At 34.5% G+C, this 26,551-nt stretch overlaps 1 protein-coding gene across 4 annotated transcripts in view; it reads right to left on the bottom strand.

Moving 5' to 3' along the window:
- The window catches only part of KCNK2 (potassium two pore domain channel subfamily K member 2), a 221,630-nt gene that overhangs the window by 91,509 nt on the left and 103,570 nt on the right, over window positions 1-26,551 (bottom strand). For all 4 annotated transcript variants that reach the window (XM_074385193.1, XM_003930354.4, XM_074385192.1 and 1 more), the window contains exon 3: window positions 21,268-21,385. In XM_074385193.1, the coding sequence (XP_074241294.1) occupies window positions 21,268-21,385 (118 nt within the window). The remainder of the gene's footprint in view (window positions 1-21,267; window positions 21,386-26,551) is intronic.

The raw sequence follows: 26,551 nt of genomic DNA, 5'->3' as shown, positions 1-26,551 counted from the left end.
AAGAAATTTTGCCAAAGAACAATAATAATCTACCTACAAATTGTTTCCCAACTTCCCCAAATGTTTCCTGATACATTGGAAATGCATACTGATCTCATAGTCCTTCTCAGTCTCCACATATGTCTCAGAATGAGAGTATTTAACTGCTCTGAATTTCGAGTATTTAAAGATATGCATTTTTTTTAAATAAATCATGAGCACTAAATGTTGGCCAACTATTTTATCTGAAGCTCAAGCCAATCAAGAGTGAACTGTTCAAGGCATAATAAAATTATATTTCTGTCAATGTTTGTAAATTCATGTGCTATTTAAATACTGATGATCTGATTCTCCTCTTATTCCAAAATGAGAAGAAAAATAATTCAGCAGCATTAAGGAAAGGAAGAAATATTTCTTAGCACAAAATGGGAATAACTTAAGTTTTCCTGCATATTGAAAGGGATCATAAATCAGGAATCTGAGCTTTTATCACAAAGCATTTTCTGGAAATCATACTTTTAAAAGTACTGTTAAAAGATTTTTCCAATATAATTTGGTGGTGTATTCCTGACCAGACTTGGCCTCAAACAATAAACCATAAAATCAACAAATAAAACTCTACTATAGCAGTAAACTGATAGAATTATGCAATTTCTTTGTCATCAAATTGTCCTAAAATAATACATTACACATAACAGATTTTTTTTTTAATTTTAGAAAGTTGGATCTTGGTGAACAGAAGTAATCTAAAGTGCCGGGAAATCATGCTATCTTTGATTCACAATAATTTTTCTCAATTGCAAATAGATTTATTCAAAATTTTTTTCAAGTAGCATAGCAGTTAAGACTTCAGGCTCTAGAGCCCAGATGTCCTGGTTTGAATCCTCGCTTTGATACTCTGTCACTGAGAAAGTTACTACACTTCTCTGTGCCTCCATTTCCCCATACGTAAAACAGGAATAAGAATACATAATATAATGAACATAAAGAACTTAGCACGAAGCATGGCACGTAGTAAGTAGTCCATAAGTATCAGCCAGCTAAAGTCACTTTTATAGTCACCAAGCATAGCTCAGGTACTACCACTGAAGCTCAGAATAAGTGTCTGATGTCAATAAAAAATAATGGTGGCAATCATAGTGATGCCAACGATGATGGCACTTTCCCTCCTGAAACATATTTCAAGTAAGAAGGGGTTAAGTCAAAAATTCTGTTTTCATACTCTTCTCTTTGCAGAATATGCAAAAATAGAAAGCAACTATTTGATATCCAGTCAAATAATCTGTGAAATGAAGTGCTCTAAATTACTGTTCACATTTCATTCTCCTAGCCAGGCAGATATTAGCAGCTATCAGAATATTTAATCCTTCATTAGTAAGTGACAAAATAATTTTACGACAGCAAAGCCTGTTACTTTGAAAGCATTAGCTTTGACATCCCTCAAAGAATTGCTCAACAGTATCTTGTTTAAGATGGCCTATTATTTTTTATATGCACAATATAAACCATGAATGGATGAGGTAAAGCCTCTGATGTTTTTAAGCAAAATCATAAAACGTAAGCATAGACACAGCCAACAGAATTCTAACTTCATCAATACACAAATATGGAAAACTGAGGCCAAAAAAATAAAATATTGTTGGCAATAAGGCAGAATAGATTGAAGAGATAAAACTCAGTTTTCAAGTACTGGCTGTCATACTGAATATAATTTACTTGAAGTGAGGGTGTAAGGAACTAACCATGCCTTGACTACTACCTTGGAGTAGCAATTTAAAACTTATCAACTACTGTCTCAGACAGGAGTGAGAAAGCAAGTTGACAGCCAACCCATCTGAAAGATGTGTAACTATACAATACTGAATTTGAATGATGACAGCTAAAGTTAGGTCATTTAGATGAAAGGCTATATCACTAAAACCACTAAGGGGCATCAGTTAAACTCAATTTAATGTAACATCCATTCGCATTTTAAAAATTCATCTCTGGTATGGGATTCAGCTCCCATGTACACTTTTATTTTGACAAATATCTTCAAAATAATTGATTTGTGTATCTTAGTTTAAAAAAGATACACATTAGAAAATAAGTAAAGGTTGTATGTTTACATTTTTAAAAACTATACCCTCAGCATCAAAAGAGCAATGTCATTTAGCATAAATATCATACAAGGTTTTCTTACACATGGTAGAGGTAGAAAAATTTGACTTAATTCAGTATTTACAAGTAAACTAAGTGTTGGGAGATACATCGGAGATATAGTTCAGTGTTTTCACACTGATTTTTTGCAAATTACTTGTAGACAGTAATTTTCCAAAGGTGACAATTTTTACTTGTTGAAAGTGTTTTCCAAGGCAACAATGGCATAGCCCTTCCACTTAAAAAGGTAGAGACTTAGAACTAACTCCCTAAACCATTAGCAGCAAAGGTGAACATATATCATCAGTTCACTCAAAATTTATGGAAAAACATAGATAGATACCCAACATTCTTCAACATGTAATTCAATACAGGTCTGGCTCCCTGGCCACTAGAGCCAGAGTTAAGAGGTTATCAGTACTAACACTACAAGTTAGGCTCTGTGGGCTTAAAACACCACAATGCCACGTATTTGCTGCATGATTAGGCACATTGTTTAAACTCTCAATGCCTCAGTGTACTTTCCAAAAATGGGAATAATGGAAGCAATCACCTTGTAGGGTTGTTATGGGATGAAATTTTGTAATATATGTAAAACACTTAAAACAAAACCTGGCACATACCACATGCTAAATACTGTTACACAAGAGACCATACAAAAGGCAAGTCTTTCAATCTGATGCCTTAATTTTTCTGACATATGACATTTTAAAAGCCACTGATACCAAGGCTTACCATGTTAAGGGCAAATCAAAAGTGGCCCAGCCAGTGTACAAAGGCAGATCTGTGTGACCTCAAAGTCCTGCCCTCCTATAGAAACAGGCAGCTTTCCCTTGGAAGCAAAACACTTCCACTTCTGCCCCACCACAGATACACATACACAGATACACACATGCATAGCACATACACAAATAGATCTACTTACCTGTTTCATACTTGTTAGAAATTCCTAGGTTTTAATTTAAAAAAAGGATTCTAGGGTCTGGGAGACAGAGAAGATGCACACTTTCTCATTTGATCTTGACGTGAAGTACGACCACAAAAATGACAATTATGAGAAGGCCCACCCTTGCACTAAATATGGACCCTTCTCTTCACAACTATGATGACTATCTCAGATTACACCCTTTATCCTAAATTTAGTCTATTAGAAAACCAAATGCTGGAACCCAGGGTTTTAGCAAGAAATCAACAAGACAACTTCCAAAGACAACTAAGAAAAGCAGCTAGAAAAAAAATTTCTTCATTTCCATAACAATTCAGAGCCTACAGAGAGAGAATATGGAAAATTTTATACTCAGCAGAAGAAAGTAGACTGAAATGCACTCATTGGCAACCAACTATAACTATGCTATTCCACTACTGAGCCTGCTCATATTGAATTGAGTAGAAAGAATATTTGAGGCACCAACCTCACTGTCTGACCACAAATTAGAAACACAAATTCAAAGTAAAAACAAGTAATGCGGCCAGGCACAGTGGCTCACATCTGTATTCCTGGCACTTTGGGAGGTCAAGGCGGGCAGATCACCTGAGGTCAGGAGCTCAAGACCAGCCTGACCAACATGGAAAAACCCTGTCTCTATTAAAAATACAAAAATTAGCCAGGCATGGTGGTGGGCTCCTGTAATCCCAGCTCCTCGAGAGGCTCAGGCAGGGAGAATCACTTGAACCTGGGAGGCAGAGGTTTCAGTGAGCCGAGTTTGTGCCATTGAACTCCAGCTTGGGTGACAGAGCGAGACTCTGTCTCAAACAAAACAAAACAAAACAAAAACCCATAAGTAATGTAAAAAAACAGAAAATAAATATCACCTTTTAGACGCCATTAAAATTGTTCCTCCCATTCCCAGCCTATTTTGCTGATCAATTTTTCCCCAAAGCTATATAATTAACATATAACATGCTATATTACTTACTTTTCTATTAAGTTTCTCACTCAATTTTTGTCTTTGTTGTCTATTTTAACATCTAGATTATATACTCCAACCATCTAGAAGCTGTTCGATGAAAACTCTAAAAATATTTTGCGAGGAAATGAAAGAATGATTTGAAAGAGCATGTCTCTAAAAGTAGTACACTATGGGACCCAGAATATGTTTGGAAATCACAGCAGGAGAGAATAAAACATCATATCTATAAACTTGGAGCCTAAAGCCAACAAAGAATAAATTCACTGTGATTTAAAGACAAAATTAGGGCAAGAAATGGGTAAAAAAATAGATGATTGAAAGAAACTGAATACACAATTGCAAAAGTAAAATCTGCATTCAATGTAATTAAGAAGCAGAAGAGAAATAGTACAAACTCAAGTCAATGATGCAGCTCACAGAATATAAAAGATTTCCCAGAACTACAGAAAAAAAGTAATGGAAGAAAGAATTTTAAAAGATAAACAAAACATATACAGAACTGAGGATACAAAAGCAATATACAATTTTGCAGCATCTTTGAAGGTGGAAAGGCAGAACCATCAGCATAAAATAGCTAAAACTACAATATAATGGAAAACTTTCTTTAAAAACAATGCATTAAGTGTAACAAGTGCAAGATTTTTTTTTTAATCTCTTAAAAACATGAAAATGGCAATTAGTTGGAAAATTGATTACTAATAAAGGAAGGAAAATCAGGTGGATATAACTTCTCCCTGCAGATGCCAGAGAACAACAGAGAACAATTTTTAGAGTTGGGATAGGAAAAGATGTGATCCCAGAATTTTATACCCAGCCAAATTAGCTTTCATGTGTGAAAGCAAGAGAAAGCCATTTGCAAGTATGAAATATTTATTCCATCTATATATCTTCATTTTTAAAAAGTATCTGAGGGTTATATAAGCTAATTGTGAGATAAATCTTCAGAATAATAAGATACAGTCATGTGCTGCCTAACATTTTGGTCACCAATAGACCACATATACAACAGCAATCTCAAAAGATTATAACAGAGCTGAAAAATTCCTATCATCTAGTGACATCATATAACAACCTATTCATGTTTGTGGTGATGTTGATATAGAAAACCTTCCACACTTCTCACTGTATAGAAGTACAGCACATATAATTATGTATAGTACATAAAACTTGGTAATAGAAAATGATACTATGGTACTGGTTAATGTATTTACTATATTACACTTTTTATTATTATTTTTGATTGTCCTCCTTCTAAGAAAAAACATTGACCATAAAAGATATTCCAGGAGAAGTCACTGTTATCATAGGAGATGACAGTTCCACACATGTTACCAATAAAGACCTTCCAGTGGGACAAAATATGGAGGTGGAATACAGTGATTTTGATGATCCTGACCCTGTGTAGGCCTAGGCTAGTGTGTGTGTTTATGTCTTAGTTTTTAGCAAAAATATTTTAGAAGTTTTTATAAATTAATAGAAAAAAAGAGGCCGGGCGCGGTGGCTCAAGCCTGTAATCCCAGCACTTTGGGAGGCCAAGGCGGGTGGATCACGAGGTCGAGAGATCGAGACCATCCTGGTCGACATGGTGAAACCCCGTCTCTACTAAAAATACAAAAAAATTAGCTGAGCATGGTGGCTCGTGCCTGTAATCCCAGCTACTCAGGAGGCTGAGGCAGGAGAATTGCCTGAACCCAGGAGGCGGAGGTTGCGGTGAGCCAAGATCGCGCCATTGCACTCCAGGCTGGGTAACAAGAGTGAAACTCCATCTCAAAAAAAAAAAAAAAAAAAATAGGAAAAAAGCTTATAGAATAAGGATCAAAGAAAATATTTTCAGATATTTTCTTTATCTGAAAATACAAACACAGCTGTAAAATGTGTTTTAAGCTAAGTATTACAAGAGTTAAAAACTAAAAAAAAAAATTTAAAAGTTTGTAAAGTAAAATAGTTACAGAAAACTGTTAATTTATTATTAAAGAGAGAAAAATATTTTCCATAAATTTAGTGTACTCTAAGCAGATAATGTTTTTAAAGTCTACAGTAGTGTGCAGCAATGTCCTATGCCTTTACAATCACTCACCACTCACTCACTGACCCATGAAAGCAACTTCCAGTCCCACAAGCTTCATATATGGTAAGTGCCCTACACAAGTGCACTATTTTTAAAAAATTTTTTATACCATTTATTTTGTGTATCTTTTCTATGGTTAGATATGTTTAGATACACAAATACTTACAAATACCTAACAATTGCCTACAGTACTTAGAACAGTAACATGCTGTACAGGTCAGCAGCCTAGGAGCAATAGGCTATAGCATAGAGCCTAGGTGTGTAGTAGGTTACACTATCTAGGTTTGTATAATTTCACTCCATGATGTTTGCACAATAAGGAAGTTGCTAAATGACACATTTCTCAGAAAATGTCACTGTCAATAAGCAACACATGACCGTATTTATATGGCACACCACAGTTTTTCCCACAGTTTAAGTGACATATACTGGATCTCACACTGGATGATACAACAATTTAGATGACTGGATCACCTTGCTAAAGAATTTTTTTCCCCCTTGGAAAAGTAAAGACAGACAGTATAACAAGTAGCCACTGTAAATGACAAGTAATGACTTTCTATATGTGAAGTTCATATTACAGTACCTGAGTCATTGTTTATGTTTTTAATTTGAAGCCTAATAAGTCATTCAATGGCAGATACTTATGCCAGCAAAAGACCAATGATATTGGCATGTTAAATATCTCTAAAAATCAGTGATTATGAAATAATATAAACTAAGTCAACTATATATAGGAAAACCACTGTAAAAGAAACATGGTCTTATCTAGTTATTTCCCTTTTTTATACACTTCTGTATTATTCTATTTTTATACTAATCACATATTACCATTTATGAGAAAAGACTAATCTAAATATATACTTTGATAACAAAAGAATCGCCCCATAATATTTTTATAAGTGGGGGAAAAGGCATTAAAAACTGGTACTGGATTAAAGGAAAATGTAAACTTATACATACGTATGTCATATCATACATATGCTTTTCTTTTTAACCTCCACCTCCCAGGTTCAAGCAATTCTCCTGCTTCAGCCTCCCAACTAGCTGGGATTACAGGCATGTGTCACCACGCCCAGATAATTTTTAATAGAGACAGGGTTCTACCATGTTGGTCAGGCTGGTCTTGAACTCCTGACCTCAGGTAATCCACCCACCTTGGCCTCCCAAAGTGCTGGGATTACAGGCATCAGTCATCGCACCCAGCCATATATACACATTTTTAAAAACACCCAAAGCAAAAAACAAATGGTCATCAACATAGAATTAATGAAATTATGACCTATACCTAAAAGGAATACTATATAGCTGCTAAAACAATAAGCAAATCTTTAACAAATGATTTTTTAAAATTTCATGACCTCTTATTATGGGGAGGTAGGAAGGTACAGAGAGCTTCACTTATATAATAAAGGAATATATCTATATTAATTATACACACACATACTTCCACACATATATATCCATACCTAAATGACTCCTAGAATGATAAGAAATGGGAATCATGTTTGACACTGTAGGGGATGAGACACTGAAGGATCAGCTGCAGGTGGAAGACTTACCTATCCCTCTATATTCTTTACACTACTTGTTTGTTTCTTATTGATTAATGATGTATATATACTCTTTATTAACTTTTAATAAAAGCATACAGTATTTTAAGTGACCATGCTATTAATTCCTCACTATTTGTATGTCCAATGTTGCCATGTGAAAAAATATGATTTTCTTTCTGCATTGACATAAGCAAAGTACCTATCTTAAGTTGCTTTGATTTATATACCCTTCCTAGGGTTTCCATGAATTTCAAAAGATAACTAGTACTGTCCATCTTCAGACATTTAGCAAACATTTATAAAAGTTATCCAGGAAATATTGTAGAATGACAATATTTGTGATTTGCAATCAGGTCTACGCTATTATTTTTCTCTCTGTCATTATCCACATTAAGAATGGCTTTATCATAACAACCTTCTTTCTATTCTCATAAACCCATATACTCTTTTTTTTTTTTTTTTTTTTGAGATAGGGTCTCCCTCTGTTTCCCAGGTTGGAGTGCAGTGGCATGATTGTGGCTCAATGTAACCACCATGTCTGGCTAATTTTTTTTTTCTTTTATAGAGACAGGGGTCTTGCAATGTTGCCCAGGCTGACCTCGAACTCCTGGACTCAGCAATTCTTAGCCTCCCAAAGTGCTGGGATTACAGGAGTGAGCCACTGCACCTGGCCTATAAACCTACAAGTTCTATCCCCTGATTTCCTCTTCTAAAAATATAGTGATCCCTTTTTCTGACACTTAGATTTCATTTTCTTGACATTTTTCCCCCAAAGTCTGAATTTTTAAAACCAGAATGTCATGGCTTAGGATTTGCAGCACTCTAGTTTTCTCAAGTATAACATTTTGTATCATGTTTACAGAAAACAACTCAGAATCTGCAGGAGGACAGGAGTACTGAAAATATCTGACACTATAACATCACACAGAGCTAAACAGTAGAATAAGACTTTCTTATTTTTAGAAATACATTTCCCTATGGTTCCTTCTGAGCACTATATACTCAGTTTTTAAAGCAGTTATTTAGTCTGCTAGCATCTATATTGGCACATGCTAATATAGTATTTTCTCTCAATTTTTGAAGTAGCACAAAATTGCATTTTTTAATCAATCCGAAAATTAAAACAAATTATACAAGCCAATGGTTCTAAACCCTTTTGTGGTTTATGGACCCCTTTGAGAATCTGATACATGCTGTGGACCCCCTCTCTCCAGAACATGATTACAGTCCTTGAAGCTTATCCAGCTGCCTTGCACTAGTTCATAAAAATTGAGTCACAAACTGTATTTCAATCTTCAGTGAATAGGGAAAAACAGAAAAATACAGCAGCTTATTTTAAATTGAGCAATTTTATTTGCATAATACTTAGGTTACTAACTACTATTAAATACATTATCCTTTGAGTTTTCACAAAATCCTGTGAGATAGCAAGGGCAATTATTACCCTTCATATATTAGAAAGTCATTTAGACTATTCACATGAAGGAAGCAAATAACTCAGAAAAGTTCAATGACCTGGTCAAAAGCACAAACTGAAAAAATATTAGAATCAGGATTCAAATCAGGTTTTCTATTTACAAATCTTATTTTTCCTTGCCTTACATTCTTTCCTTTAGTCCAGTATTTGGCAATAATTTTCTATAAAGGAACTGATAGTAAATATTTTCAGCTTTGGAGGCCGTATGGTCTCTGTTGTAATTATTTGATTCTGCCATTACAGCACGAAGGCAGCCAAAGTCAATACAAAACAAATGGGCACGGCTGTGTTCCAATAATTACAAAAACAGGTGACAGGCTTGATTTTGCTCATGGGTTATAGTTTGCTGACCCTGAATTATCCCCAGTACAAAATAAGTGACCTAAATCTTTTAACTTATTTTCCTAAATAGTTTGAATGCTTTTGTCACTGTGATGTTGACCTTGTTAAGTGATCATTGCCACAATACTCTAAATGCTAATGGAATCTCTAAATGCTAAGTGATATCACCAATAACAGCAAAATCTCCGCCAAAAACCTATGATAAAACTGTTACATATTAATTTTTATTTTTATTTTCAGACAATTTCAATGATGCAACCCTCATCTAGGAAGGTCCTTTTGAAACATAATCCCCTTCAATAATACAAATAGGACTCAGTATTACATGGAAAAAACTAAAAAAATTTTTGCATTAATAGAGTTAAGGAGACACCGTTTGGAAAAGCAAATTAAAATATAAAATTATAGTTTCCTATAATATTTAATGAGTCTGAATATTGAATAACATTAAAGGAGAGTATAAAATTAGTATACATGTTTAAAAAAAGATCATGGTAGTCATCAGGGCTGTCACCAGATATCCTGGCTCACTTGCGCACCCTTAAAGTTGGTTTGGCCAATGCCATGTGAGTGAAAACAACCCATGCACTTATATGAAGCTTTATTAGCCAGTGTTCACTGTGCCTTGTTCTGGTCCCTAAGCCACAGTGATCATGGAAGAACCTGGAAAAACACCTGCAGAGGTCTCTTAGCAAGTACAATGAGGAGAACCCTCCTGTGTTTCCACACTGGACACTGAGTGTAACCAAGAAATCGACTTCTTTTGTAAGGCTACCATGATATGGGTATTATCACAGAATATATCTTAGCATATCCTAACTAATATAAAAGCATAGATTTTTTTTAAGTTTTTAAAAATTTATACTAATATTAATTTTTATTATACTTGGTCAAATAAAAGAAGCACCTCAAGATAACATTATATACTATTAAATAAAAAAAAATCTCAAGATAGCATTATATACTATTTTGAGGTGTGGTGACTCACGCCTGTAATCTCAGCACTTTTGGAGGCCGAGGTGGGTGGATTGCTTGAGCTCAGGAGTTCGAGACCAGCGTGGGCAACATAATGAAACCCTGTCTCTACTAAAAATATATATAAAAAATGCTGTGTATGGTGGTACACACCTGTAGTCCTAGTTAGTTGGGAGGCTGAGGCAGGAGAATCACTTGAACCTCGGAGGTAGAGGTTCCAGTGAGCCAGGATCATGCCACACCTGGGTGACAGAGTGAGACTCTGCCTCCAAAAAAAAAAAAAAGGTGACAACATTACATACTATTTTGATTATTGCATTTTGGATTCTCTATATATCATTAAAATAACTGGTTGGTCATTTCATGAAATGAAAATAAAAATTAGGTGAAGAAATCAGTGAAGTGTGACACAGCCTTGTGAGAATAACTGGTTTGGGACTGAATTTTGTACATTCAAAGTATACCAAAAAATTTAAAAAATTTTTTATGCTATAAAAATAAGAAGTATGGATTAAAGCAATAACAAACAATAAATTTTATTTTATAAATATCAGTGGCAGGAATAAATATGTAAAACATAATACTGGCTTATGCTAAAAATAAAAATTAGTTAATAATAAAGGTAGCTTACCCTAAAAATTAGTATACAGTCATTCAGTGTACAAACTATTTTCATATATGCAACCCCATTTAGCCTTCACAATTCTTGAGAAATACTAGCCCCAGCTGACAAATGAGAAAATTAAAGATAATAGAACTGTGATTTGCTCAGAAAGACAACCCCAGGTAGTGTCAAAGACAAAACCCTAAACCTAAGTTTTCTGAAGTGAAATCTGATATTCCTTGCACTATATCACTTTTTAAAAAAAAATGTAGAATTATTTTCCTTCTAAGCAACTTAAGCAAAACTAGTCTGTGTCAATATGAACAGCACATATTTTAGTTGTAGTATAATGTTAATTAGGAGGTCATGTCTGCAGTCTTCTTTTTCCATCAAGTTAAAACATAGCTTCATAAAGTTGTCTACAGGTACCACTGAAATTATCTATCAAAACATGCATATTTTAAATAGAAGCTATTTAGGCAGAATACGATATTTCATATTCCTCATGATACTATAATTTATAAGAATATAAATTATAAGAATATATATATATATATATATATATCTTCATCCCAAGTTCCTGGCACAGAGCTCCCTAAAACCCTTGTAATTTCTTGAGCAAAAGGGGTACTAGGAGGATCTGTTATTCTAATCATTGGTTTTTGTTCTTGGTTCTTGACAGAGCTCCTAATCCCTTAGCATTTCCTGGGTGATAGAAGCACCTTTTGTTCTAATGAGGTGACTCTTACTGGATTCCTGGATAGCTTCAGGATGGAGGCTGGTCACCAGAAAAAAACAAGCCATGACTGCAAGCTTGGAACTTTCAGCCCCATCTCAATTCTCAAGAAAGGTGAGAGGAACTGGAGACTGATAATCAACCACACCCAAATGATGAAGCTTCCATAAAAATCTCTGAACTACGGGGTTTGGAGAGCTTTGGGGTTGCAGAACACATGGATGCATCCCAGAGAGGGCATGAAAGCTCCTCACCCCTTCCTACATACCCTTCCCTAAGTGTATCTTTCATCTGTATCCCTTGTAATATCCTTTGTAATAAACTGGTAAATGTCAGTAAACTGTTTCCCTGAGTTCTGTGAGCTGCCCCAGATGGAACCCAAGGAGCCTCAAACTTGTGACTGGCATGTGGAGTGGGGGCAGTCTTGTGGGACTGAGCCCTTTACCTGTGGAATCTGATGCTAATTCCAGGTAGGTAGTGTCAGAAATGAATTAAAATAGAGGAAACCCAGCTGGTGTCCAGTGGAGAACTGCAGAAAAATCCCACACATCTGGTATCAGAATGTCCTATGCCAAGTGGTAAGAATATAGTGGGAGAAAATGGTTTTTTTTTTTTTCTTTTACGCCCCTACTTTCCTTTTTTCTTCTCTTGCTTCTTGACTAGGCAATTTCACTCTTTGTTAGAATCTTCAATAAGGGATATTTATGCCTAGAGGGGAGAGGTATGACACATCAACCAAACCTGGCCACTTGCTTGTTGTTTTTGCTTTAAAAATAAAGTTGGAAGGGGAATAAATTTAAAATTAGCAATTAGTGTGCATTTTTAGATAACCTGTGGCTTTCAGTAGTTCATATTATCACTATTCCTCCCAATGCTCTGTTAGAACCAAGAGTTGGCTGTATGGAATTCCTTTCCATTTGGAATGAGTCATATCTGCATTGTACTTTAGATGCATATAAATCACAACAGTTAAACATGAACTTCGTTTGGCACAGGTACTTTTTTTGTAAACATCAGGCAATATGCACCATACCACAGAAATAACAATGCCAATTTTCCAAGAGTAAGATTGCACAAGCCTAAAATTAAAAAAAAAAAAAAAGAATTGGGAATAAAACAAATATGCAGCCTAATTACCAGCTGAAAGTAGACAGGCCTGAACAAACATTATCACATTCCTTTCTTATCAAACGAACACCTAAGACACTTACGAAAAAATTTTCTGATGACCATCTCGTCTAGTTTTAATCACATTCAGAGCAATACTTGCACATCTGATGGTCAGTCAGATGCTCTGCAAAATCTATAATCTAGAATGAACAGCTCTGCCTTTCACAAGTTAGGAAGTGGGAATGGCAAGAAAAAAAATAGGTTCTGTATTGATTCAGGGATTGAACTTCGTGACTATTCCTTGCTTCCAATGTTTGGTAATTTCAAGATCACAACATTTAACAGTGATTGTTTTTCAGAAGATTAAAATATGCTATTGCAAACTTTTCCAAATTATTCAGGAATATGTGAAAGTGTGTTTTGTTTCAGAATACAAGCAATTCCTGACTTGAATTAAACTAGAAATATGGACAACTATGATGCTGGTACCCAATGGCCAAACTTTCTCTTGCTGGAGCTTCTGCTAGATCTATAATATATTGTTATGTTTTCTCCTGTTACCAAAAACAAACAGAATAACTTAAATAAAAGAAAGCAAATTATGCCTAACTTCTGGGAAGATTATATCCCTAATGTTCCCAAATCCCCTTTCTGGTAGCAAAGGATTCTGAGTATTAGGTGCCCTTCTTGCCTGATGTAACATACATATGCAATGAGAAGAGATGATTAATCTATTTCATTATTGCTTTGGAGTCTACGATACTATTTACGTAATGATTCAGCTTTATTCCCTATCACATATACGTTTGCACTCTGCCAGCTTAGCTATCATTCATAAGAAATTTTCTCTGAGAAACACATTTTGACTTAGAAAATAAGCCTACATGAAGATTTTTAAGTGGTAGGAGCAAATATAGGTTTTATTTACATTAATTTAAATAGATGGGATGAATAACACAGAATCAAAGACCCAAATTTATTTCGATTTCTATATTTCAACTACACAACACCAAAAGTACATACTGGAAAAATAATCATCTACTTTAACAAACTTGCATAAAGAAAAATGCAATTAGTTTGTAGAGTAAAAACTGTAAGTCACCTTGTAAAATTCATAGTCTTTTAAGCTGCCTGAAAGAATCTTAACTTTTCTACTAAAAAAAAAAAAAAACAAACTTGCAGGTACACAGTTCTCTGAGAACATGTAAGAGACTAGTGAAATGCCACAGAGTTATGAGTATACTAAATTAATAAGTTAGCACCCAACACGTAGAACCACAATGACGTCATCCTTTGGGAAAAGGCTTACTGACAAATTCCACACCATTGCTTCAAGTCCATTCATTTCCAAGTTCAGGCAGTGGCTTCTGTGGTCATAAAGTTGGACAGAAAACATAATTTTTCCTCATCCTTTCAAGTTTTGTAGTTTTGTACCACATCCAACAGAAAAAAAGGTATTAGACTCCCTGCTGAAAACAAGCATAGGCTTTGCAGTTTTCAGTATAATTTCTGCATTTCCAAAAGTAACTCCTTTTTTATCTGGAATTGCTTGTTAAAACTACTCCAAACTTTTAATTTTCTTCTTGGTGTTTTTTGTTTGTTTGTTTTCATAATCAAGCCAGTATTATACCAAACTGGAGTTTGCAGTAAATCTGTGATTGTTATCATAATAGCTTTAGCAATTCAATCTAGGTAAAAGCAAACTGAAAGCCCCAGTGGCAGGTTCAAAATACAGAAACAAAAATACACACACACACACACACACAAAACAGAGAAATGGTTTAGCCAAATTCAATCTCTACAATTCAGTGGTAGAAAATAAGAGTCCTTTGAAAATATGAGAAATGCTGCTTTAAGGAAAAATTAAGTTTTCCATTAAGACTTAAGAGAAATGCTCTGGGATCTTAAAGTCACTGTAATGACCTTCTTGTTATTTGCATTCTGACACTCAGAGATAATGATAATTGAGTGATAAATTTAGGCAACTCCCAACCCTGATACTGCAGTTTACTTTCCACTGGAGAATATTTTATTATTTCAATGATACTTACATTAAATTGTATTACCATATAACTATATTAATGTATACTTATAATATAATTTTATATATTAATATATTATATACATTATGTTAATATATAATTCATATAAAGTATATATTTTAATGCTGTATTAATATATGTAACAATATAATTATATATGTAAATATACTAATTACCTATTACTATGTCAATATAATTAATATATAATACATAAATTAATATTATATTTATGTAATTATAAAAATTATAATTTTAATGCTTTCAAGTAATAAAATCATCTTACATTTCATTCTAATCTTTAAACTGGTCTTGAAGTAGAATACAGTTGTCTATACCTCATTTTTGCTAACTGCCTTTTCTGCAGTTTAACTGATTAGCTTTAAAAAAAACGTAAAAACTAAAAAAAAAAAAAAAATTAAATGCTAAGCCCTCTAAAGCATTATTCTGAGAGAAGTATATCTCCATCTGTAAGCTTTTTTAAAAACCACATATTTGTCCACCTTTCCCCCTCCTCACTGCTACCTCCTTAGTTCAAGTCAACATCTTTTCCCATACGGATTAATATAATAACATCTTTGTGAGGTGTTTCCTCCACTCAGTTTTCTGATTCTTTGACAACAATTCAGTTCAATTCTGCAGGAGTCCAGATCTACAGATTAAGGGCTCAGTCCACAGGACAGCTTCCAGGTCAGACACCAGTGGCAAATGGCATGCTGTGCTGCCCATATTTCTACCTGGTCAACTGTAAATTTAGGGGTTCCCAGGACCTCTCCTCAGATTGGTTAACTCCCTAGAAGGATTCATAGAACTCAGGAAAGCACTTTCCTTACTAATACTAGTCTATTATAAAGGATATAATACAGGAACAGCCAAATGGAAGAGATGCATTTGAGTATGCATAGAAGTCGGGGTATGGAGCTTCTGTGTTCCACAGCTTCCCCCAGCATACTACCCTCCCACCGCCAGTTTTCACCAACCCAGAAGCTCTCTGAACTCCATTGTTTAGGAGATTTTATGGAACTTTCACTAAGTAGGTATGACTGATTAAATAATTGGCCATTGGTGATTAAACTCAACCTCTGGCCATTCTTCCCTCCCCGGAGTCCTGTGAGTGAGGCTGGATGTTCCAGCTGGCTAATCACATGGTTGGTTTCTCTGGCTATTAGCCCCCATCTTGAAGCTATCTAGCAGCCCACCAGTAGTCATCTCATTAGTATAAACTCAGGCATGGGTGAAAGGTGCTTGTTATGAATAACAGAAGACATTCCCATCACTTGGAAAATTCCAAGGATTCTAGGAGCTCTGGGCCAAGAACCTGGGCCAAAGACCAAACATATTTTTGTATTATACTACATTTTTCACTGGTCTTCTGCTTCAACTTTTGCCTTCTGAATGGCAGCCAGCATCACATCATGCTTGTGTCTTTTGCTTCAGCGATTGCCTACTGAATTAAGAATGTTACCATGACCTGTGAAGTCCTACATGATCTTGCTGCCTCTTATCTCACTAACCTCACTTCTTTTTCCTGCTCCTCTTCCTCCAGTTCCCCAGGTGCTGCCTCATCTGTATTCCTTGAACATGCCAAAATCTGTCCCACCCAGATCTTTGCCATTGTTTTGTCCTTTGCCTTCATTAATCTTTCTGCTTTTTTTACATAGCTGAATTATTTTCATCATTCAGGGTTCAGCTTAAATGTCACCTCCTCAGAGAGTTCTTGAATCAGTCTCTTTAGAACACCTCCCACTCCCTGTTCTGGCTCCATCATCTATTCTCTATCATGAGTTTCTTTCGCTGCATTTATTGCAGTCATTCATGGTCTTGTTTTTAATGTACTGATTGGTCATTAGTCTCTTCAACCCCAATGTGAGCTCCAAGAGGGAGCCAATATACCTTGTATTTCTAGTCTTGTTGAATTCAAGAAGAAACAAACAAACAAACAAACAGAAAACGGGTTGGGGGAGAAGGGGACTACTAAAATGAAGCCTCCTAAAATAATACAACATTTAAAATCTTGGCCATATTTTTACTCCTTTCTTACACACACACACAAAACAACTAGCACTGTCCATGAATTACAAGCCTACTGCCTAAATATTCACTTCACTTTCAATATTTTGACTCCTGTCTCTTCATTCTATTAGTCACCAAGGCGTGTTGATTCTTGCATCTAATTATTTCAACATTTCGTCTTACTCCTGTCCTTCCACATCAACTCCAATCATCCCAGTCAATACATCGCTCTTCCCTGGGTCAATGCAATGCCTCCTAACTACTCTCTCAGATAAACTATCAGTATTCACTAATCCTCTTCCTGACAAATGCATCTTGTTACTTTTAAACTTTTACTTCACTTTTTTAAAAAATATTATGTTCTATCTTATTATAGTAGATCCTCAAAAACTGGATTATTTTCAATGCACTCTTTCCATCTAAAGCAGTCAATATTATTTCCCACTACTTCTTTAAATGATTCTTCTTTAAACAATTCCTTTAAGCAAGTCTATTCCAACAGTTACCTTTCTATCCCCAAAATGAATCCAGCTCATTCCTCTTTTTGGATTTTTGCTTAGTCGTGCCACAGACTGGGAGGGTTTTTCCCCTTCCTCAGTCTAAATCAAAACATTTTCTTCAAGGCACAGTTCAAATCCTGCTTCTCCATGTAAGCCTTTCCTCTCAGTTCCAGCCCACGTGTTCTTTCCTTTTTCTCAATTCTCATAGCACTGAAACCCCTGTTCTATGTAACATTTGATTATACAAGACTTATTTTTGTTATTCTTCAGTCAGTTCATATGTGTAAATGTTATCTCCCAAATGAGATTGTAAGCAGGGACTATGTCCTTACTTCCTTTGTACTCCTGGCAATGGCAGAAGTAGCACAAATCCAGCAGGAGCTCCTTACGTTGACTTACTAATTAAAATGATTCTGAGGATGAATTCCCCTCAACTCCAAGCAGCCATTCTAGATAACTGACGATAGCCAAACAAATCACACTGTCTCTTACTCCGGGTCTTTTCCACATGAGCTCCTGATAACCTGCAAGCCTCCCTTTCCACTTTTCTCCACCCTGCAAATTCCTAATTCTTTCCAGTCAACTGGGACAATGCCTACTAAGGAAAAGGAAGCATTCCTTGCCTCTTTCTCACTCACCTACCTACCCAACATCTATGTAAAGTGTTGCACCTACACATTCCCATTAATTGCTCTTAACTTACAACTCCTGGCACACTGTATTATAAATGTTTATTTACCCACATTTCTCCCTGACTGATCTATATACAACTTAAAGTCAAGGAATGTCTCCTTTATCTTTACAGCAATGGAGTGATAGTGTTTTATTATTTGTTAAATTAATAAATGAACAAACACACTGGCAATGAAATCTGTTGAACGGGCTAATAATTTAGCTTCACAGGTATCAATATGGTGTTATATAATTTTCAATAAGTCATAGCTCAGACTGTATAGAATGCTCATTTGTTTTCAGTTTCAAAAATAATTATTATGCACCTAATATGTATCAGGCATTTGGAGATACAGACAAGATCCAAATAATTAAACATCCCTAACTTCACAGAGCTTGCATTTTACCAGGAAAAGCAGGCAAGGGACTACAGCTTTTGCTCTGATGAGTTGGAGACCATAGAAGAGTTCTGAGCAGAAGGTTTCTGCAATAACCCTGGCATGCGATGATGCTGCTTTGGGTCAAAATGGTGGCAACTTGAATGCTGAGCAGTAGGGAAAGCACGAATCTAATGTAAAGGTAAAGCCAACAAGACTGGTATATGTAATGGAAGTGGGAGACGAGAGAAAAGGAATGGACAAGAATGGATTTCAGTCTGCATAACCACGGAAAAGAATTTGTGAAGAATTTGGAAGGATATGACTTTGGAAAGGGTATTCAGATATACGAAGAGACATTCTAAAATTTGGTCTTAAATTTTAATATTTTATTTTGTATAACGTCCCTTGGGCACATTTCCAAGGAATAGTCAGATCATGTTTGCTTCTTAGAACAACTGATAAAATTGAACAGAAAAACCTTGGACAGCTGTGGCCAACTCTCCATGAAGCACTGCCTGTACCAGGCACCTTATAAAAGCCACTAAAATTTCTTTTCCAAAACTCTCCCAACTTCTAATGTCATTTTAAAATGTCTTATGCAATGCAGCTATTGCTAAAGATCATAATTTCTATGACTGCTAAAACACACTTCAAAGCCCATACAATTATTATGGGCAAAAATTAATAATTATACTTTGAATTTTATGGAATAATGAATTTGATTTCAAATGCACACTTAGGAAAGACGTCAGATGTTTTCCCTTGCCCTAGACTATCGTAACCTACTCCAAGGTTACAGGTGTTGACTTGAAGAGTAAAAGACCATTCAGCAAAAAGTCCTCACGTGGGTCACCCAGAATGACTTAATCCACTAAAGACGAAAGCCTGAGATAGAACAGTAGGAGATCTGGACTCTCAGGCAGCTACCTAAACCACCTAAATGATCAGCTACTGTGCTTAATGGCTATAATTTGGGGTAAGGCTGGTAATAGTGGTTTATTTTTTTTCATGTGTTGAAGTGTATGTCTGCAAAACTTACTGTATTTGGGGATTCAAAAAATGAGACTGTTTATAAACATACAGGGCAACAGTAAGTCTGTATAATGACTGAGTCTCCTGCAAAATAATTTAGTGGTGGTCATGATGAGTTATAACTCAGACTTTTGAATTTTCATTGGCAGAAACAAACCATTCTCACTTGGTCTGTAAGCTTTTTTCTTCTAGACTCTAAGTAGTTTACACAATAAATAGTTATTTCCATAGTAGAAATGGCCACGATGTCTAAGCCCCAAACTTAACCTGTTATTATGGTTGGAAATCAAGGTTGCCATTCTTCCAGATTTTCACAGCCACACAACTTTTGACCTAGCTGATGGAAATGAAAGAGTAAACATAGTTTCCTGATCTCTTAAAAAAGGCAAAAAAAATCAACATGCTAAGGTATTTATTTTGTAAGTGATCCAGCGCAAAGAGGCACTACAGTGAGTTCATATAACAATAGAACAGTACAAATACCTGTAAAAAGAAAATTTTAAGGGAGAGTTCATCCATAAATTTTCCATATTCTCCTATTTAGTATTTTGATATAACCTACTGATATGAAAACTTTGTACATATTTTATGAATGGCATAAAAAATAAGATTGAGACTTTCAGGATTTCAATTTATCCCATAATCTGAGATTAGTCCCATTACAAGGGTAAGCGGAAAGAAAAAATTCCCTTTTTTACATATATTTTCTCACACCTGAAATTCCTTTATAACTGTGATGAGTCAATTACCTTTTTTTCTTTCTTTCTAATTTGGAAAAATATTTGTCTTTATTTTTCAAAACACTGAACCAGTAACTGTAATATCATAGATGTGCAGAAGTCTCCAGAAAATATAAAATATGCTTTAAAAGCATCTCTTTCCATGAGCAAGGCAGCTATTACCCTTCCCAATTCTCACAGAATGACAAGCCTGGCTTTCACTATGGGGTCTTGTGTTTAGGTTTCCTGAATACCTTTTGGGCACTGAATGACAAACTAACAGAGAGAGGACATCTACATGTACCCATTCTGCTGCTTTGGAAGATGTCAAACACATGCGTGGGTGAGTTCAAAAAAGAGACCACATTCCATCACGCAACCCTTTCAACATTATAACAAACAATGCAATTAAAAGTTTAGTAAAACATCAGGGGCCTAAACTTTCATACTTTTTATAATCCTCACATTTCAATGTTAAATTTCACATATTTGTGCTACTGGCAAAATATAATGTATGAAAAACAAGCCCTGAAGTCATCATCATAAGTGAGCATATAACAGGCATAATCTGTTAAAATGTACAGTTAAAATTTACAAATTGAAAAAGGTGATATCACATGAGAACATCCATGAAAAGAATGTTAAAATTGTATTCAAATCCTTTTCTACTACACAAAAAATATCAAAAATTCAGGAAGATTAAAAACTACTCATCTAAAGAAATAATCATTTTGAGCTGTTTATTGACATTACTACTATTAGTCAAATGACTGAACTACGCTGCTCCTAAGTTTTACATGTATTTTAAAGTCAACTCAGCATTCTAAAATAACTAGTTCATTTCCATTATTCCTTTGTTTAAAGCGTTAAACCCCCTTTTCAAAATCAATTTACTATCATCTAGTTTTTCTACCTTAAGTAGATCATTTTGACCAACTATATAAAAAATTTCAAACAAATCGATTTCAGCTCACAAACTGTATCAAAATAAAAAACAAAAATAAGTTGTCTCCTACCTATGGTTGTAATAACAGTGCCAGCAAAGAAGAAGGAACTTCCCAAATCCCAGTGACTGATTTGATTGGAGGTGTTTCCTAAAGGTATAATCCCTGCATTTATTGCTGCCACTATTTGCTGCAAGTTTAAAAAGAAATTTATCAGTACACATGAATCATCACATGGAGACATCAAACAGCACACAGTCCACCCCAGAAACTAATTATTTGACAAAGAGAATCAACTCTAAGATTTTGCTTTTCCATTTAAAAATGCATAATATAGCTTAAAACTTTACGCTGAAGAATTTAATAACAGTTAAGTTATAAGAAACTTACATGTGATATCAAGTGAATTGATTGGTATGAAGATTATAATATTGTTCCAATATGCATTCATATTGTCAACATATTTAATGACTTATTTGAATTAATAACTAAATATAACAATGTTCTCTAGTAAGCACCACAGAGTAAAAATAGTAGGTTGCAAACTATAGTTACAATATACAATAGCTTCATCAAAAAGAAAGGATTTTCAAAGTGCTGCTCATTTCAAATGTTAACCATACGCATCCAAGTCTGGGTTGGCTATAACTGTACCAAGCCTATATCAAAAAGAACTAACAAAACAACTTAAGATGAAAGGAAAAGGCAACAGCATTTCACGATCAAGCTTAAGGCAGTCTATGTAGATCTATACTCTTAGAATTTCTACAGATTTTGATAAATTTTATGACAATGAGAATCACCAAAGCTCTGCATGACAATGAGAATCACCAAAGCTCTGCAGATGACAATCTGTCAGCAGTATCACATAGAGATCACTATTGCTGAGAATGTTGAGTAGTACTAAGAGAAAGACAGGAAGATGACATTATAATCCTTCTTCAATCAGCACATTTTGGGAGGTGGAGGTTGGAGGAGGAGAAACACAAAAGATAAGACAATATGTTAGGAGAGAATGTATAGTAGAAGACAGACATTGCAGGAAATGATGGTTCTGTTGGAAAAATAGCTTTGGAGATCTTTACTATTTAATTTTCAGATAATAGAATTGGAAGAAACATCATTTGATAAGGAAATTAAAGGCTAAGCAAAGAAAAGTGGTTGATTTAAGGTTAAACAGTTTGCTGCAAATGGACAATAAGTACACTCTGAAAATGGGGTACTACTCAAGGAAGTTACTGGTACATGAAAAAGAACAGGTAGCCCACAGCTGAAACGTAACATAAAATCTGATTTCAGAACTGACTGTTATGAAATACATCTGATTTGTCTTAATCTATGAATTAAAAAGTTAATTAAATTACATTGCTTTTATTTACTTTAACAGTGATATTTAAAAAAAAAAAAAAGGTGGGGGGGAATACAAAAAGGCGTAAAGAGTATAATAGAAAGTATCCATAATTCCAGAATCCAGAGACAACCACTGTTAATGTATTACTATGTCTATGCCTAGTAGTTTTGTATCCTGTTTTACATAATTGTATTCTCTATTCTTAGTCAACACTATTACATGCAATTTTATGTCATTACCATATTTATTTAATCATTGCCCAATATGTAGACATATACGTTGCTCTAAAATTTGAATTAATATAAAATGCGCTGTTGTGAACATATTTATGCACAAATATTTTTCAACTTCTGAGCATTTCCCCAGGAGAGATTGCTAGGAATAAATTTGCCACAGTAAAGATTATGAATATTTTAAAGCATTTGATGTATAGTAGCAAATAACTATCTTAGAAGGTTGTTTCAATTTACAACTACCCCCCAACAATTTACAAATGCTTAGGAATACCTCTAATATTAATGACATTTATTTTTAATGAAGTGATAAAATATATTTCCATTTACATAACCCTATGAATAATACTGAACATGAATGATTCCTTTATCTAATATTGAATGCACATAAATATATACATATACATACATATGTACCACACACAGTGAAGTTTGAGATAGCTAAGTCTATTCATCTGACTCTGTGTTGTAGCTATAATGTCAGATAAGGCAGCTCTCCCTTCATTATCTTTCTTTTAAATGTTTTTGCAGTTATTACTCTGTTATTACTGTATAAACTTTAGCATTTAAATCTTATAAAAAATTTCATTTTCATAGGTTTAACATATTTCCATTGAAATATGTTAAATATTTCACATATGTTAAATGTTTGAAAATAGAGGAAATCTATAAATTAAAAAGTAAACACTATTATAATACTCAAACTTCATACAAAGGAATATGGTGTGAATCTCTATTTATTGAGCCTCCCATACCATACCGATTATATATTCCATATAGATCTATAAGGTTATTACCAAATATTTCACTTTTTTCTACTTTGAGTTATAATTGGTTATTGCTGTAGTATATATAAATATATATTGCCAGTCCTCTGCACCAGCAATTCTCAAAGTTTTTATCTTAAAATACTTTTCAATTTCAAAAATTAATGAAGATATCAAAGAGCTTCTGTTAGTGTGGGTTATTACTATTCATATTTCCTGCATTTGTTTGAATTTCTGATTTTTAAAATGTTCATGTAAAAATAACAAGAAAGCCCATATATGTTAATTAAGTGATCTATTTTTACAGAATAATTATGTCTTCCAAAACAAAATACATAGTGAGAAGAGAGGCAGTTTTACAATGTTATAAATCTCTTTTAATATCCGGCTTAATAAAAAACAGGTATATTTTAATATGTTTCTCCCTTCAATCTGTTGGAATAGCACATCACATAGCCACTGGCAGACTTCATTGTACACTCAAAAACTGAGACATGGCCAGGCGTAGTGGCTGACACCTGTAATCCCAGCACTTTGGGAGGCCAAGGAAGGTGAATCACCTGAAGTCGGGGGCTCGAGACCAGCCTGACCAACATGGAGAAACCCCATCTCTACTAAAAATACAAAATTAACTGGGCATGGTGGCATATGCCTGTAATCCCAGCTACTCAGGAGACTGAGGTAGGAGAATCCTTTCAACCCAGGAGGCGGAGGTTGCAGTGAGCCGAGATCACACCATTGCACTCCAGCCTGGACAACAACAAGACAAAACTGTGTCTCAAAAAAAAAAAAAAAAAAAAAAAAAAAAAAAAAGAAGTGAGACAAATTATTATATATTTTTTATATTTAAAAGACAAAAACATCTTAGTACTACAAAGAAAATATCTTTGGCCAAGTGTGGTGGCTCCTGCCTATAATCCTAGCACTCTGGGAGACTGAGGCAGGTGGATTACTTGAGCTTAGGAGATGGAGACCAGCCTGGGCAATACGGTGAAACCCCCTCTCTACAAAAAATACAAAAATTAGCTGGGCCTGGTGGCATAATCCCAGCTACTAGGGAGGAAGAGGTGGGAGGATCGCTTGAACCTGGGAGGTCAAGGAGGCAATGAGCTGTGATCATACCATAGCTCTCCAGCTTGGGTGACACAGGAAAACCCTGTGTCAAAAATAAATGAATAAGTGAATAAAATAAAATAACTTTGATGTTAACAAACCTCTGAGCGGCTCTTGAGGACCCCATTTTGAAAACTACTATTCTGTACTGAACTCGTTATTTTTGTTTGTCTGATTTCATTTTTTACCTGGAAAACCAAAGTAAGCAAACTTATCACTTAAAAATATATAATTTTATCCCACATCTTTTAATAGCTATGTATTATTGATTTTAATGTCTTATTGAATTAAATAGTTTTTCCAGAGCTAAGTTAAATAAGTATAATGACAGCAGATTCTTTATTTTTGTCATATAAAATCATTAATGGTTTAAGTGTTTAATCACTAAATATATTGGCTGTTGTCAAGAAAATGGCATTTAAATAAAATATGACAGCAAGCAAATAAAAAGACATAAAACATTAAGAAAGTAAAAAATAACTTTGAAAAATATTTTAAGAGCAATAAGCATATAGGAGATGGAGCAGAGGTAATAAGTGAAGAAACATAAAATGGTTCCATTTTATCATAAATCAAATAAAGTTCTTGGTTCATAAACTCTAATCTAGTGAATTCATAGGCTATGTAGCTTAAATATATATATATCAAGGCTTCATAAATCTGAAAGAGTTTCTTGTGATAATCATGCTCTTATCTAGTTACTCTGGAGGGAATAGCTTCACGGTTAATAAACATGGAAATGCCACTCTGATTCATGTACACACAAACAATACAGGCACAGGCACAAAGACCTCTAGGATTGTAACTCCCAGGAAGAACTAACTGTTTCCAGTAAAAATCAGAGAAGGAGAATTTAGACAGATTATAATTGCATCAAAAGTATATTTTTAGATTTTATGTACATTTCTTCAACACGTTCATTTATTAAAAAATATTTAGCATTTGTGTATGATACTAGGTGATGGGGAAGCAACAGAAAAGAAAAAAAGTACCTGGTGTTGTAGATGAGAAAAGATAAGGTAGGCCTTCACACTCTGCCCATTAATTAAATTTAATTATTTTACTGACTATAGAAGTTGATTTAATATATCCTCCATAACCAGCACTATTTTAGCTTATTCTTTTTCTCATCAGTGATGAGGTACAACATCACCCAGATAAATGGATAAAGTCCACAAATTATTTAAATTCAAAAGAAGCAAATGCAGACCTATAATCAGAAACAGTAGTATCTGGCAACATGTAGGCTGTAAATAATTATCATAGAGCTGTAATTATTGAAACAGAGGTTTGAGATAGAGCTAAGGATATGTCAAATTACTATGAGAATGAGTCTACCATGAGGTCTTTTCTCTAGAATATTCTTGTAAGTCTATTTTGTATTTTTGTATGAGGTCTCTTGCTCAACATCCACAGGAAATTGGATGCCCTTTCCCACTCACTGAGGTAGAGCTAAGAATCTCTGAAATTTCAACATCAGTTCAGGTCATCAGAGTACTTTTCCAGTGTCTTCATGAGAACTGTTTCTGGGTGTGCCATATTACGTGGCTAAAGTAACATAATCACCTCACTGAATAGATAATACAATTTCACTTTTTCATTAGAAGCAACTTTTCTGTAGAATCAAGTCATGTTGACAACTTGTGAGTAAGTTGAGTGGTTTAGGTTAAGATAAGTGAACGCGGAATCCTATGTATTCCATCTTAACATATGATTACCTGAAATGCCAATTAATAAGAAAGGACTTCCAAACTTAAAACCTACCATAGAGGCAGTAAAGGATAATCTTGATTGGATTCACATTGAATTTTGCTTCTCAGTTTATAGACACACATAGAATGTACACTAGGGAAAATTAATACTTGGTTCCACTTAAGAGTGTAGCATTACAT

Source organism: Saimiri boliviensis, chromosome 14 (genome assembly GCF_048565385.1).
Source record: "Saimiri boliviensis isolate mSaiBol1 chromosome 14, mSaiBol1.pri, whole genome shotgun sequence".
Lineage (NCBI taxonomy): Eukaryota > Metazoa > Chordata > Mammalia > Primates > Cebidae > Saimiri > Saimiri boliviensis.
This window is presented reverse-complemented; position numbering and strand designations above follow the sequence as displayed.